The sequence below is a fragment of the Cyrtonyx montezumae genome, unplaced genomic scaffold, assembly GCF_038088225.1.
Source record: "Cyrtonyx montezumae isolate F1298 unplaced genomic scaffold, pur_monq_1.0 scaffold_13, whole genome shotgun sequence".
Taxonomy (NCBI): Eukaryota; Metazoa; Chordata; class Aves; order Galliformes; family Odontophoridae; genus Cyrtonyx; species Cyrtonyx montezumae.
The window spans coordinates 1,610,882-1,627,607 of record NW_027071859.1 but is presented as its reverse complement, the minus strand read 5'-3'; the positions used below and the strand labels follow the sequence as shown (position 1 = coordinate 1,627,607).

Sequence of the window (16,726 nt, the reverse complement as noted above, 5' to 3'; positions counted from 1 at the left end):
AAATGTGAAAGATAAAGGTGATGGCCTTTTCCACCACACAGAGCACGCTGTCAGTTCAGAGGGCCCCACCTCAAAGCACGGAGCACATCCGAAGGAGCTCAGGCTCCTCAGGAGCCACACTTCCTTCAGTATTGGGGTTTTTGGCAAAGCAGAAAAGCTGCCCAGAGAGCTGCGTGCTCTGACAAAAATATCTGCTAGTGCAGATCTCTGCCTCGCCACAAACTGTCCGAAATGAAAGCAAGAAGCCTGGCTGCCGTGGCCTGCTCTGGAGGCACGACTACAGAGCGTGGAGCCCAAAGGAGACAAATGTCACAGGGATCACAACCCTCAGAACCCGCCTCATCTAACGCCTCGTGTTACAAAGTAGGTGGCAGATAATTAATCTATAACACAGAGCCCACTTGGCTAAAATGCAGCTTTTTATAAAGTAACAAGGTTATGAGCTGCGAAAGTTTCCTTCTTCTTCACAGATTATCAGCAAATCAACACGCTCTTCCTTTTTGATGCACATGTATGTGAAACAGCGGCTTGATCCTTTAGCAGATTTTTGGATGGAGCAATAACCCTGAGTTCAAAGTCCCTGCAGGTCCAGAACAGATAAAGAGAACTAAGTTTATAAGCCAGATTGTTTTTTGACTACCAAATTATCCACCAACAAATTATTCTAGCGTTCCTGTTCCAACATACTCTTATTCCAAACACAAGTAATGTGTCCCAAAGTGATTTGAGCAGCTGAATGTCAGCTTACTGCTACAGTCTGCCACTAAACACACAGTGTCCTCAGTAGGCAACACCCAACATCCTCTAGGCTGCCCACCGTCATCTTCTGCATCACCTCCTCCAGCACAAAAATGCAGTCTTTCATCCTGCTTCACAAATCCCATAAGGCCACACTTCTCACTCAAGTCCCAGTGCACCAACGGTTAAGGAGTCCTTCAGTTTCACTTCACGCATTAGCACCAGCCCTACACACAGACCCCAACCCCCTCACGTTACCGATACAAAGAAGTATGATGTTCCCTAAACAGTCCAAGTCCAACCTATGGTCCCTCACCCCAAACTCCTCTACAACGTCAAGATCCAGAACCTGAGTTTTGTCTTCAAGAGGAAATACACAGTTCTTTTAATTAGAGGCTGGCTGTCAAGTTAAAAGCATCCATGCACCCAACAGCCTATACTCAGAGAGTATTGGGTGCCTACTCCGATTAGTGTCTCTCAGTAGACACAGTGGTGGATATCCTAAAACAAATGATTATCTATCCGTACAAAGAGAACAGAAGTAACTGGCTAAAGCAAAATATATATATTTTTTTTTAAAAAAAGTAAAAGTCTTCAAAATAAAATGATGTTTTATCTGCATAGAATACTTCCTCAAAGCTTGCATTACTTATCTTCGAAGTCACAGGTCTGGATTCTGGCAACCCAATCGCAAGGTCTCCCTGAAAACCACTCTGCTCCCTCATGTGTGGGAAGGGAAAGTCGGGGAAGAAAGAAGTGGAAGGAATGGTTGTAATTCATTTCTGTGTATTTTCTTTATTACCACCACTCAGTTCCTCAGCAGTCTGCTACTCAGAGCGTGACAAAAACAACTCTGAACCGAACTGACACCTGCTAATTTGACCATCAATTAATACCCCTCTCACCCGCTTTTCAACCCCCTCACGAACGATCTTCAGACCCCTTCACCAAAATCACAGAACAGATTTTTAACTACAAGGGCAAATTTGACTTTTCAGAAGCATGGAGAAGTAGGTGCAGGTATTAAACACTGCCTGCTTTCACCTGAGGATGTGAAAAACCAGTGAACCAGCTCTGCAGCTCAGAATGTGCCACGTGTCAGAAATGTCATGCAAACATCTCCACACACGGAGCTTGATTTGGCTCTAGTGTCCTTTAGGTTCCCCAGTTCATTTCAACAGAGCTGAGTGCTGCACTGAACGGAGCCAGGCAGCTCCTCCTGCCTGAAATAGGCTCTCAGTGCACAGCACAGTGCTTCTCTCTTTGCCCTCCAGTCTTCCAGTCAACATGGGAAGGGATGTGTGGTTTTTGTTCTTCATCCTGTCCCAGTTTCTTCATTTCTCCTCACGTTCAATATCCCTCTACACAAGACAGGAGCCATACTGCTAAAAAGAAGGACCTCATTCCATAGCAACAAAAGAAACAGGCATTCCAACTGTCCTCTTTTAACACTTACTCCATCCATTTCCATCTCTCACTCTCTTTTCAGCCTTCTCCTGAACTATTTTGAGCTCTCTTCTCCACCAACCCCCCCCCCCCATGCATTTTTTTATTACAAGGGAAAGCTCAGACTGTTGTGAGGAAACAAAACCAATTCAGGTATTAAATATGATGATAAAAAAATGGATATGGAGAGATAAAGGAGAGAAAGATCAAACTGGTTTTGCTTAAAAAAATATATATTGTTTGCAAGACTGAGGATCTCAGACTTATGTAAGTATGATAAATTAGTACGGAATTATTTCAGCTTGTACACATCACAAAAGGAAATAGGGTGCTTTGGTTTTTTGTCCCCACCAATTATGGAGATGAAGCCAAGATGAGTAGGGATCATATTCAATTCCAGTAACCAAAAGCACCAAGCAGACACAAAACTGACTGACGTCCTTCATACTACAGTGTGCAGAGAAAACTCATCATGAAATTAAAGCCTACTGCTCTCCCTTCTCCATGAAATTCTCCCAATCAATGCTTTTATGACAGTACATTCTATCAGTTATTTTCTCATATATATCTTAAAGGACTGGGTTTATTTAATTAATTGTATACTCCTCAAGGCAGTGACTATTTCCTTAATTGTCTGTAAAGTCCACTGCCATAAGCAATGGTAATATGCAATACTAAGTAATAAAAAAGTGAGCAATGTTTCATCAAGGAACAGTCATCCATTAATTATGCAAGATTAGCTGAAAAAATACAGAAATAGGGGAAAAAAGCATGTTGTTATTAATCCATAACTTTAAAGCATCTCCACCCAATGAATGGTTTATGATATCCCATTCCAGTGTTCTATTTAATTTCTCTCGGGGTATTTAGAAGCCATCTGTTCTGGAAGTTACCAAAATGGTGCTGTTTGCTCTGAAATCCTGCAGGGTGAAAGCTCCTTCCCCACTGTCAGTTGAGCATACAATGTTTTAAATCCACATTACCAAGCCAACTGTTGAAGCAGACACTTAGGATGCAGACATCATTCTACGCATTAAAATACACATGAAAAATATCATCTGGGGGTTAGGGCAGAAATCAAAGGCAGATTCTAAATTCACCATTTGATCATTATGCAACACTTAAAAAAATCATTTTTATTACTTTCTGAGCTAATTTCACGTCTTAAATCTGCACTGCTGTAGACTTTCACCCAGAAGCTACTGAAACGGGTGTGATTTTAAAACCAGAAGCAAATTTCTACTGCTGAACTATGCCCCTGAAAATGGGCTTGAATGTGGAAACACTGACACCAAATCTCAACAGCGTGAATAATCTGCTTTAATATTTTATTTAAATCTTGATCGTGGCCCGAAAGTACGTTAGTTTTCCAGTGTAAACTCTGTGCAAAAGCTTTACAAACGTAGATCTGAATCTGCAACGGCCATTACAAAAATAAATGAGGAACCTATAAGCAGCAGTGAAGCTGGCATGCAAAGAACTGTCAAGACATATTGCCTAAAAATAAGCTTACAATAACTATTTTAAAGACTGTGTGTGGTCTTACCCATACATTTTGGCAAGATGCACTTTCTCCAACCACAGCTAGATTCATCCAAGAGCAGTGGCACTGGAGAGTCTCTGTCTCACCTGTCAAACTTGAAGAACGTTGTTCAGCAGACCACCATGAGTCCATGGATAGGATCCACAGTGCTACAGCAGCTGTTCTTGATAAGTGCTCTTTAACTACAGAGGCGAACACTTCAGAAATGTTCCGTGAGAGGATCACCCTACATATACATCCATTTGAAAACTAAAGCAAACAGAATTCACCTAGAACAAGGGTTTGGTCGCTCACAGCAAAGCGGCATCAGTGACCTTAAATATAGCTGTTTGATACCTAAAAAGATTCACTAAAGATTCAAGATTATTAACCCCCCCCCTTAGAAATTAACTGAACTTAGCTTCCTCTCAGAAATTACCAGGCTGCAGGCAATGAAATGAAGCAAAAAGATCCCTGAACTCTTTGTACCACGCAGGAAGGTGAAACGTGGGTTCCTTCCCCACGCAACACCAGCAATACTTGCAGCCCACCCTGCAGGCAGATGGAGTGAGAGGGGCAGCCTCTCACACTACAGGTAAACGTAAGTCGGTGCTAACAGGAGGAAGCAGGAAAAGCTGCCACTTGTAGAACCACGCAAGAGGAGATTTTGACGACCAGAAAATCCTAGGGAGAAAGCTTCTCTCACATCTCCCCGCATAAATGAACGCTGGCTGTTATTAAAAAATACATAATCACTGATTTCCATTGTGATGTATCTCCTAAAAATAGGTCACTGCTTTTAATTGCTGAGTCCGCTCTCATTTAACTACTGGTGGCATCGTATCCTAACAGCAAGAAAGGCTCCGGAGAGGTTACTTTCACTTTTCCCTAGATATATTTAGTGTACTAACTAGCGTAGTTAGGATATTATTTTTCTTTGGTTTTGTCAGTAGCATGTTTGAAATAAATTTTATTAAGTGGTAGTGTATGTAACATTGCATTGTGGGTAGCAGTTTCCTGCCTTAACCTAGCCACATCCTCAGCTGTTATATGAGACAAGTTTCCCATATTTTCTGCAAGTTGGCTTAAAAAAAAAAAAAAAGAGAGAGAGAGAGAGAAAAAAAAGCCAGGAGAAAACAGCTCCAGGGTTAGGACAATCTTCAGTGTCATTTGCTTAGGGTACGTAACATCTCATCAGAAGTGCTTTCTCAGTTGCTGTGCATTCTGCAAGGGACGTAACTGAGGAACACGAGGAAATAGCACTTGTCAGAAAATAAAATCATCTGAGCAGTGAGAATAGCTGAGATTAGATTATCTGAACCCTGAGATGTAAACCCTTACTCAAAGCTGATCAGGGACAGAATGCTTCAGTGCAGAATACCTTTTCCTATTAAATATAGAAGTGAGAAACCCAGCAACTCAATGCAAACGCTGCACTGCTAGTCACTATTAAATGCTGTCCTCACTCATTAACAGAAGATGAGCATCCTTTTAATTGCAGTAGCAGCTCAGTTTAATTTATTGTCTTTCAGTAGCCCGATTCTACGGTACAGAAAAGCTGCCACTTTTGCTTTTGCTGTAAATGGAGCAGTATTTTTCCCCCACTATCTGGTTCAAAGTTCCAGGTCCACCATACTTCAAACCACACCTTATAGTGAGAAAAGCTGTCACGTAGAAAACATCCTAGAGAGAAGGCAGAAGAAACTCAGATGCTCCGTGCTGCTCCTCACATCCCCAGTAGGCAGCATCAGACAGGGAATGTGCACTGAAGCAATCTTGATGTTATGATGGTATTAATTAAAGGGCAGTTTCAGCTTTTGCTTTAATGTGTTAGCTTGCGTGTCCCAGCAGCACATGTTGGAAACCAGAAGCCTACAAGATACCCAAGTCCAGCAGCAAAAATATGCTGATATGTAAATGCTAAGAGCCATTCAAAAATACAGTACAATCACTCCACAAATTGTAACCTCTCACTGAGTCAGGAACACAGCCAAGCAGAGAGGCTTCTCTCCTTTAAAAAAAAAAATGAAATGCTGAGGTAGCACAAGGAGATGCTTTAATACCACCTGCAATTGACACTTGCATCTGAGGAAACTGCTTTCTGCACGATAAAAATCGTCTTGTTATCATATCTACTTGTGACTTGTAAGCAGATGCTGCTGCTTAACAAGTTTTGTCATCCCATCACTGTAAGCAGAGGATTTCTACCTCTCTAGCTGTAGAAAAAAACAAACACTGAAGTATAAATAATCCTCATTTACTGTTCCTATATCACGTGCTTGGAGGGAGGATAAGGCAGAAAGTCTGGAAATAAAGCACGGCTCACAAGAACCTAAACGTACTTCCAAATTAAAGAAGTAAGAGGTGTAATTATCATTTAGTGTTGCATTGCAGTCAACTATTCCATTTGTCTCCAAGACCAAGCTCAGGGTTTACCAAAGAAATCCCTCAGCATAATACTTCCTTTTTCAGCATCATCGTGACTCAAAGCTCCCCTACAGAACTCACACAGGAACTCTGATTTGTACAGATGCACCTCAGAAACAAAAGGCTGCAATCAAGATGCTGTTTCACTCAGTGAATTTTGGGATTCACATGTCTGCTTCGCTGAAAGTGCACGCCGTGCTGCAGGGCAGTTCTGCAGCTCTGATTTATAAGCTCTCTGTACTGCCTAGTAAACAACAAAATAAAAGGGTTTGGTCTCCTGATGTGTCTGCAAACTACATATAATTTACCCCATGATACGATTTGTTCTTCTCATGTTAATGTATTTTGCTCCACTAGACGAAGACTTCACTGCAGTGGCCTTGCTCCTGGTGTCACAGGTGAAAAACTGCGCAGTGAAAAGGAAAAAAAACCTCAACGTTATCACAGCAAAACAAGTGGTGGCAACCAGATCACTCTGCACACAACCGAAAGCATTAGAAGAAAATAAAGCAGCCGTGGCAAGACACGCTGTATGCGAGGAATTTAACAATTCAGACCTCCGTAGAAAGCTCAGCGCTCAAAGAGGAAAGGTGAAAGTGCAAATGAATCCCACTGAAGTGAACGAAAGCGAGTGTGGAACATCACAACGCAGCGGCCTGGAGGAGGGCAGCTCTGATTTGCCCACCAAGCACCCAGCGGGAGCTGGAGGCTGCAGGAACGTGGTGCTTAGGGCTGGGAGCTCCAGGCAGCGCAGGCAGGAGCTGCCCACCGCTCTCAGTCACCAGGGGTACTCTGTTCACGTGAAAACGCGACCCATCTTCGAGTCGTTTTAAATGTTGTTCTGCTTCTTTCCACTGATGTTCTTATCCTTGCTGCAAAAATAAGAAATGCAGGGGAAGGCAGCACCAGGAGAATTAAACAGCACTGCTGTAACAGGAGGAGACAGGCTCCTGTCTTTCCCAGCCGCCCCGCCGGCCGCTGCTGCCCACTTCTGGCCAGGACGGCTGAGGGCCAAGAGGAGAACGCCGAGGAAGGGATGCCGGCCTCGAAGAGATGGGCTTTACTTCCCAAACGAAAGTTCACGATACCTTGGGAAGGTTTGACACAATTCCTCCCCTCCCAACGACGGATGCGGCAACAACCGACCAAATAAAATCGCTCGGCCAAAAGCAGAAAGCGCCTGTGTGATACGAGCAGGCTCAGGAGAACAGACACCGCGTCCAGAGCGGCAAAAACACGAGATACTTTCTCCAAGATGTTTCCAATTTCGTTCTGAATCTGAGTGAGCAAATCAAGACTACTAATACACACTGTCTGTGCACATTATTCCTTACTACGCACAGCATTTTGCAATTTATTTCAAAGCCTCTATTATAAACAAAAAAATACCACTTTTGTTAACCCGCTCCGTACTGGTACAGTAAAGACTTATATTACACAATCAAAGTCAAAGTTACAATATGTTAAGTATATAAAAAATATTATTCACACATGCACACATACGATACGAAGCATTTAAATCTTACATGTGCATCAAATTTAGGTTTCATTTTAAAACTAAGTGTTAACATTAACTGCCGAATAAAGTTATTTATAGTCTCCCCAAAAGCCGAAGTCTGCTGTATCCCTCCTGAACACGAGCTATAAGGAGCAATTAACAGAAGGGCAATCAAACCCTCCCCGTTATGCGATGCCTGTGTTCAATCCCAGCGATATCTGCATTTGAAAGCATCAGAGAGCGCAGCAAAGCCGCTTCTGACCTCCAAGGACAACGTTTTGCCCCGGGTAGAGAGCAACCTAACCGCCCTCGGCTTGCACTGCCTATCGGGGAGCTGTGTTAGGAAGGCAGGTAACCAGGCAGGCAGGAGGGCAGATGTGCAGAGGGATCCGTGGCCCAGGATCCCCTGCCAGCACCTTCGCAAGGTACCGCTGCTCACAATGAGTTACAGACCCACGAGGAGAGGAAGACAAGGAGAAAAAGGGAAACAGAAGGAATCCAGCCACCCAGCAAATGTGAAGCAGACCCAAGACCGTGATGCAATCCAAAGATGTAAATTATTGTAAATCATCACTGTTGTTCAGAATTTCACACAGACACTTGGGCCAATTTTTTTTTTTTTTTTTTTTTTGCTCACTTTTCCAGTGAGGAGGGAAAGAAAAGGAAAGAGAAAAAAAAAAAAAAAAGGAGGGGGAAGAAGAGCGGGGGGAACCTGAACTGAGAGAACTCATAGCGTTCTGCGGTCCGTATGCTTTCACTGTACAGGAGTTTGGGTTCTTGCAGCACTCTGTACTGCCTCCAAACCCTCGTGAGTCACAAACATTAAAAAGCTATATCCCTCTGGATGCCAGGAAGGGCCTTACCACGGCCCTTTGTCAAAATAGAAAGAAAAAAAAAAAAAAAAGAAAGGGGGGGGGGAGAGAAAAAGAAAAAATTAAAAAAAAAAAGGGAGAGAGCAAGAACAAGCCCCAGTGGTAGGCAGTCCTCTGCGAGTCCTCTGATGTCACGAGCCACATGATTCTCTCTCTCCAGTAACAGTGCTTGCAAAAAAAAGGAGTTTTAAAGCTTTTGCTTTTTTGGATTGTGTGAATGCTTCATTCGCCTCACAAACAACCACAGAACCACAAGTGCGGTGCAAACTTTCTCCAGGAGGACAGCAAAGAAGCCTCTGGTTTTTAAATGGTTAAGCTCCGCAGGTCACTACCAGCCACTGAGACCAACAGAGTCAGTAAGTGCTCTCTAACCACAGTCTATGCAGTAATAGTAGGTCCTTCAAATATTTGCTCATTCTCTCTCTCTCTCTTTTTTTTGTTTTGTTTTGTTTCCTCGCTTTTCACACGTTACCAGTGCTACCCAATTTTTTGACAGCAAAAAAGCCATCTCTTGAGTCTATGCCATCCAGGGACGCTGCAAAACTAAAACGAGGTCTGGCTATGGTTTGTGTTTGCAGTTTGAGGATCCAAGAGGCATTCGCACCAAGAGGCGAAAGCTCTGCCTGAAACCAGAGGGACTATGGCATCAAACAGCCTCTTCAGCTCCGTGACACCATGTCAGCAGAACTTCTTCTGGGGTAAGTGCTGCGCTGTTCTGTCTGCCGCTGGTGGAGCTTTGCGAGCAACGCGGGGTACGGTGACGGGAAACTGAAAAGCGCTGGACGGGATGCTAGGGTGGGGAGACAGCACGCTGGCTTCGCAGGGGAAGAAGGGCAGGCAGCATCAAACGGTGCTCACGTGGGAATGGGTTCGGTCACGAGCAGAGCCGTGGGGGCTGCGTGCAGGGCTGGCAGCAGGTGTGCTCCCGGCGTGGCTGCGAAGGTCACAGCGCGTTATCTCCGCTGGCACCGCTACGGTGCTCAGGGAGAGAGGCAGAGCAGCAAGGGGCAGCTCAGCAAGGGCTGTGGAGCAAAGCGTATCCAACAGGTTGAGGAGATATGTGTCCTACCGGGCGCACGCTTCGTGATGTAGGGCTGCCTCTGCTCTGGGCTTGATGAAACCGAGCAGCATGCAGTGCGTGGCAGCCTCCTCTTACCCACAGCTGCCCCAGACGTCCCATCTTACAGTGTGTGTAGCAGTGTAAATCTGTAGCTCTCTGCCCTCGTTTCGCAGCAAAACGTGGTTGTTGTGTTTGTTTGGTTTCTGAAATATATTCGTTTTAAAAGGAAATCCTTCCCACTGCACTTGTTACAAGTGGGGCAAAACATCTGTGCACACAGATACTAACTCACGAAATCGGTTACGTAACGTGGCGATGAATTTCAGCTTTAACCAAAAGTGGGGTTCAAAAACCTCTGTAGAAGAGCAGTGCCAAATATCTGCTTCCATAGGCAGAACAGATTCCTTTAGGAAATCAGGTTTTTACACTGAGGCACATCTACGTGTAGTGCATCCATGCATGCCCACACATAACCAGAAGCACACTGCAGACAGACACCTTTCTCACAGCTTCTCCCTCTCCGACACAGCTCTAAGTTCGGTACAAAGCATCTCGCTTTCTAAATATTAAATACAAGCAAATACGATTTTGAGTGATTTCTCTGCAAGAAAAATGAAGTTACATTAAAAAGCATTGGGAAATTGTATTCCAGCTGCCTTTGAGCAGCAGTGAGAAGCACATGCAAGATCCTGAAAGCATCTTTTACTGACGCAGGTCAGGAAAGCTAACAGAGAGCTCTGAGAGACGGAGGAAAAAGAAATCGGAAAACTTACAAGATTTTCTTAATGGTGTCCATCATGTTGAAACTAGCTTGGGGTTGCAGTTAAATCTATTTCTTTTCCTCCCCTGCCCCCCTTGTAAGGAAAACAATGCTGGGACCGCTGGCAGTGGCCGCATCCCAGTGAGGCTTGCATTGTAACGAAGCGGTGAGCGAAGTTCCTCTTACCCCTCCTACCTCCCCCCCACTCTGACTGGTTCCCAGTAAGGCTGCGTGCCGAGCAGCTCCGTACAGAGGAGAGGACAGCTTGATTTCTGCCCTAGATAGCAGAGGCGACAGCAGAACCTGCCGCAGCTCAGGGCATAGAACGTCGGGCTGAAATGCTCACGCTGAAATGGTAAGCAGCTTTCCTGCTAAAACTGCTGTCTTAATGAAGCAGAGCAGAAGTGTAGCCAGACCACATTATCCCAGTGTTTACAACAGGAAATACAGTTTACATGTATAGGGACTTTCTTTTGCTTTTACTTCCAAAAGAGATTAGAAGAAATTTAGTTGGCTAAAGTTATCAAAACACGGAGTGCTGACTGCTTAATTCATCTACTTCTGATCGCTCCTCGTGCGAGTGAAAGGGATTGTAGCATGATGAAGCATTCGTTTCCCTAAACCTCTTTGCATCGGGTTGGGTGCAAAAAAAGTAACTCCAGACACAACCAGCAAATAAACAGAACAGCAAATCCCATCAATTCTATAATATGCAATCAATAGCTCTTACGCTTAAAACAGAAAGCTTATGAAAGGGAGACAGAAGGTATTAAAACACAAGACCAAAAGCCCAAGGTTACTCATCACTTCCCACTTCCCAGCCCGGGGCAGCATGCTGCCCCAGCACACACTTACTCTATGCTGTCTCTCAGCTTCCCCATCTATTCCCATCACTGACTTCAGCCCGCCTGGGACTGCTGCATTTGGTCATGTTTTTCTTCAGAAAAGAATGAAGCAGCAGCACAGTGATGAGAAATAACAGGGAAGGAAGACAGTGCTGTGGTGACGAGCTCACACGGGCACTAACCCACCTCTGCATTCTGCTTCGTGTCGCTGCGTGCTTTTAGAAAGGGAAACAGCAGTGAGGAGGAAGGAGCCCTTCCTAATGAACAGGGACACAGATTCCTTAAACCCTCAGCACTGTGTTTCACACCCCACTTTCACATTCAGCTCTGTATTAAAGCAGTTTGTATAGGCTCAGAGTGCGCTGTGCCCATCGGTGGGAATGATCTCTTGCTGTTTTAGATAAAGGTGCATCATTTCAACCTGAGCATTCAATCTGTATCCTTATCTTAAAGATAAACCTCAGAGTACGCACTGTGTGAAAAAATGAACATATAGATAAGCATAGATATTAGAGGACCCAGGAAGCATTGTGCATGTGAGAGATTTTAGAACGTACGGTACTTTTGAAAGGCCTCCCACAAAAGCTACACGTGATAAAAAAGCATTTCCAACCATAGCAGAGGAACGCAGGAATTAGATCGAGATCTGTCTGATAATTTAATCAGTCCTTTCGGATGTAACTGCTGGTAACCGATCCCAACAGACTGACATGATAAATCTGAATGGAAGGCTTTGAGTTAGCAACAAAAAAACGTCCTCCCCTTAAATTTAAACACTTGCCAGAATATTCTCATTTCTTCTTGAAAAGCAAAGGAAAAAAATAAAATGATGGATTCCTGCTCTGAACAACTTTACTGTTTGGGAAGGGACCTTATTTTTTCCTTTTATCAGGACACTGAGCAGGGAGACAGGCTGGCTGTAGAGCTCTGTGCACGTTCCAGATCCGTGTAACATCTCATACGATTGTGAATGCGAAGCAAAATCTCATTAATCACAAGTGTGTATCGATGTAATTAAAATAACAGGACCTTAGAAATACACCGAAGGAATGCAGGAATAACTATTCTCATTTGCATTCAGAAAGCTGCAAAGTCCCAAAGCTTCTCACTCAGGTTTGGGACACTGAGCCCCTGAAACACGCCGCGGTGTGAATGTAACTCAGGCAGCAAAGTGCACTGATTCCATTATCAGTCTGAAATGAACTTTTAATATCGATAGTGTTTAAATCCAGTGCACTGCTGCAAAAAGCACCGAGACTGAAATGCGGTTTGTGAGAAGAACGCTGTAATATCTAATGGTTAAATAAACCGAGGGGAGGAAAAAAGAGAAACCTAACTCATTAGGGGCACTAAGATTTTATCAAACGTTCAGGATTAATCTCTATTGAATAGAACCATTCACAAATCAAAACTTACTCTCCTTCAATACTTTCACGCAGTGCTAATCAATTACAACCTTTTCTAGTTATTCAGAATCCATGTGCTTTTAATTTTATTCACTGGTGGTCTAAAATATAATATTCAGGCCAAGCTAAGTCATTCTGCATTGCAACTTTGCTTTTTTTCAATAAATATTCATCTAGAGGTTTTCTTAGAGAGAACTGCTCATATGAAGACTGTGGTAATATTTTTATACTGTACCTCCTTGTTGAAGCAAAAGGTTAGGGGTTACCTAAATACCTCAACTGTATATACAAAAAAAGGAAAAGGTAAGTATTCACATGAAAAATCCAAAGGGACTATATTATTTATTTTTGCATTTCCTATGATTAATGATGCACCGGTGCATACTTGAAAACTGAAGTCAAAATAGAGTAACACCTCAAATTCCTTTACAAACTGTACAAATATCAAACTTCCATGCCGTATTAACTACTCTACCAGAAATATTTAAAGGCTCTGCCACCCCACATTAAGAGCAGAACAATAATACTGAGCTTCCCCCCGAGCGGCGCGGTTCCTCGGTCCCGCTCAGGAGAACACTCATCTAAAACCGGACCGCGGAGCAGTCCGTCACGGGTGGGCTATCAGCACACGGCTTCCCTACGAGAAGCTCAGAGCAGTCTTGAGTAAATAGCAAAGGCGTAATGCTGCATTCAGTGCAAGCAGGAGAACAAAACGGTAAGCAATTCTTGCAAGAGATGCTCCTCCGCAGCGCACAGCAGCAACAGGAGCTGTGCTTCGGACGCACCCATCTGTAGCACAAGGGGCTGAAAAGATGAGCAGAGCTCTGCTGCGTTCTGCCATGCCCAAAGCTTTCATCTACCCAGCTGGGAGCACAGGGGGTGGGAGGAGGACCTCCTGTAGGTCGGGGTACAGAGGTGCTGCCCGTGGAGCTGCGTGCCTTCCCCTGCTGCCCTCACAGAAACCAACTCTGCGTGGCGGACACGATGGACTTGGTTCTGGAAACTCATTAAGTACACTCCATTAATAAGAAGTACAATAAACTGCCACGTTTAAAGCGCCCTAGGGTACATCATATTTTAATTAAGGCAGCCTCAAGATAAATAGCGAGTTTCAGATGGTAAAACCTGCAGCACGGGAAGGATTTAGCTCGGGCTCCGAGAGCATCCAGGACTCTCAGGACCAGCCAAGAAACTGCAACAGGGAAACATCCGAGTGCCAGCTAAATAGAAAAATGCTCATTTGTCTGAAAGGAATAAACACCACATCTCTTTTGATAAGCGTATTCAAAAAATAAATCATTAAACCGCCCCCTATTTCCAAGAGATTCTCCTTGTAAATTTTGCCAGGCTTAGGAATTAACCACAGAGACAGCAGGCACCCACAGAACACAGCAAGCACCTCCTCCAGCACGCAGCCCCGGCGAGGAGCTCCTGCTCCGACACAGCACGACCTGCTGTCACTGCACACCACGCCTCACGTCCCTGTTGAACAGCCTTATTTCAAAGCAGCCTCCGAAGGCTGACGGGGAACAGACAGAGGAGGTGCACCTTCTGCTCTCAGGTGGTTCTGTTTTTAAGTTAATAAAGCTTAAGTCCGAGAGCGCGCTTCCTTACATAAACACGCTCTCCTCTACAAATAAATACAAGACCTGCCACTCCACGCAGGGAAAAGCACGGCCCAAGGAGAGCGCTTTCAAGTCGAGCACAAAGACAAAACAAACTCGGGTTGCTACCTCGTAAAACGCTTTAACGCTTCCGACTGAAAGCAATCATAACCCATTATTCACCCATCTGCCTCCGGACCTCTGTTTGGTTGTGCCTGTGGCACGCTGCTGAGCCTTCCTCCCGTAGTGCGCTCCCTGTGCCATGGAGGAGCTCGCCCCGGGAGGAAAGGGCACGCAGGTTGTCTAGTGCCTCGCTTTGCACGCTGGACTCATTCTCATCAGGGCCGTTCGATGATCCCACGCAACCTCCTCATTAAATAGGATGGGCTATGCTGGAATTAGTATTTATAAAACATCGAAGTGCAAAAGAAGGCGAGGTTCTCATTTAAATAAATGGGCCGCTGCGAAAAGCAAAGCACCCCGCATCGTACCGTGAGCTATCTAAGCTTTCTTTTAGAATACATTCTCATCTCTGATAAAACCGCCCTCATTTTTCCAGCAGAGGCTGACAGTGCTTTCTTCTGCTGTCCCCCTCAGGTATAACACCACTTTCGTTAAGTCAGGCAGCTGTGGCATTAACAATAGCTCCAACCTTGGCTATGTTGTACCTACAATCCCCACGGCAGAAATACAGTGGCAGGAATTCACGCAGCAGCGGCCGCCGTGATTCTGATGGTCACTAACTTTCTTCACAGATTACATTTCACCAGTGCTACTAGTGTTTCACAAGGACTCTGAATTTATTATCATTCACTTTCTTGACAAACAGGAGTTAAATTCTGATCACTTTACATTCACTTTTTCCCCCCCGAATTTATGTGATCCTGACGCTGCCGCCCCATTGCTCACTTATCCATCGTGGTCTGACATCAAACCCCACTCTGTGGTTCACTGAAGCACAGCATCAGAGCCACCCCAAGTTACACTACTCTGTAGTTCACAGGGCCCAGTATCACTCACACCCCAAATTAACCACGGGACTAATAAGACACGTGTGCACCCACATGTGTGAGCACACGTGTATGGCAAAGAGCAGAGCACACGCAGCAATGCAGACAGCCGGCCTGGTACAGCAGGTGGGCACAGTGACACTGCACAGCCTTGCTAACAGCTGAATTTAACTTAATTAGCAAGCACACCCAGTAAAACAGCACTGGGGAGCAAAATCTAGAAATCTGGTGGTTGATTTTATTTTCTTTTTACTTATTTTTATTTCTCAGGAAAAACTCACTGCAGATGAACATTTGTATTCAAATACTTTCCCTTGCACACAGGGTTAATCTCTACGGAGGTCTGCAATCCCTCTGAACAGAAATCAGAATATGCAGAGTTAAAAAAGCACGGGGTTGTAATGCAGCCATGTGTGGTATTAGAACAGGGTATTCCTTCTTGTAGGAAATGGTAATGAGTTGTGTATGTGCAAACAGGCACACAAGTACTGTTCAAACTTCTAACTCCTCCTGATTCGTACTTGTGAATGTGTTGGTGAAGGACACTGTCACAGCAGCAGGTTCAGAAATGCCCGTCTTGCTGAAGTGCCAGCAGCACAAACATCCTAGGGACATCTACAATGCTTCACATCTCTGCTTTACTAACGTGCCATGCAGTAAGAGCCATGCGTTGGCTTCCTTTCATACCTGTAAAGTAACCCATCCTAACTGCAGGGCTCGAAGTGCACTGCTAGTACTGACATAATAGAGGCAGAAGCAGTGGGTGCAGAGCGCCCGGCAGTATTTCTGAGGCAGGGACGTGGGAGCAAGCCTCTGCTATCTCCTTCCTACAGTCCCAGGAAAAAAGCTGTTTGTGTAGATGTTAGACCGACCCATCTTAGCTCACCTCAGCTTTCTGGTGTGCCAAGGTGGTCTTATCTGCAGATCAGCAGCCAGGACTGACAAAACAAATCAGGCACCCTGCATACGCTCCTACAGAACTCTGACCTGAAATACGGGCTCACCCCAGCCAGAAATTGATCTTACTTCCCTGTTTTTTTTATACTAACATGGTTATACATGAATAATTGACTATAAATGCCAGCCGTCGTGAAGAACCAGCATGAGTCACTTGACACAGATTAAGCAGTTATGATTCAATGGAAAACAGAAGGCAGTTTAAGCCACGATGAACGGAAAGCGTAATTCTGAACGGTGTGCCACAATTTCTTACTTCGCTGTGCCTCAGAAAGCCATGGGTGAGGTGAGCCAGGACCCAGGGCTGACAGGGGAGCTATGCCTCGCTGTGCAAAGCCCACTCAGAACTGCTTTCATCCACACGCAGCGCCTGCTCAGCTGAGAGCCCTGTACCTTTAAACAGAAAACTTTGGAGGGGAAGAAAAGTGTGTCAGCTTTGCTTTCTAACACTGAAGGGACACGCAGAGTCGAGCTGGGTGACGCTTTTATTAATAGTCTTGGTGAATTCCTATGAGCTATTGTACGATGCTCAGGCACAGAAGCAGCTTTGTTATAAATACACTGCAGACTCAAACACCGCA

At 44.7% G+C, this 16,726-nt stretch overlaps 2 protein-coding genes across 8 annotated transcripts in view; one reads left to right on the top strand and one right to left on the bottom strand.

Annotated features, from left to right (window-relative positions):
- Positions 1-16,726, bottom strand: part of SUPT3H (SPT3 homolog, SAGA and STAGA complex component) — a 256,585-nt gene that overhangs the window by 207,236 nt on the left and 32,623 nt on the right. Inside the window, exon 1 of one of the 5 annotated variants that reach the window (XM_065730441.1) lies at positions 3,814-4,271. The exons of the other annotated variants lie outside the window; for them this stretch is intronic. The gene's annotated coding sequence lies outside the window, so the exon portion shown is untranslated. Of the gene's footprint in view, positions 1-3,813; positions 4,272-16,726 lie in introns of those variants that run through there. 5 annotated transcript variants of the gene reach the window in all.
- RUNX2 (RUNX family transcription factor 2) overlaps positions 9,105-16,726 on the top strand; it is a 199,130-nt gene continuing 191,508 nt past the window's right edge. For 2 of the 3 annotated variants that reach the window (XM_065730429.1, XM_065730428.1), the window contains exon 1: positions 9,125-9,201. In XM_065730429.1, the coding sequence (XP_065586501.1) occupies positions 9,144-9,201 (58 nt within the window). In that variant the 5' untranslated portion in view covers positions 9,125-9,143. Of the gene's footprint in view, positions 9,202-16,726 lie in introns of all 3 variants that reach the window. The other variant, XM_065730431.1, reaches the window with a different exon arrangement.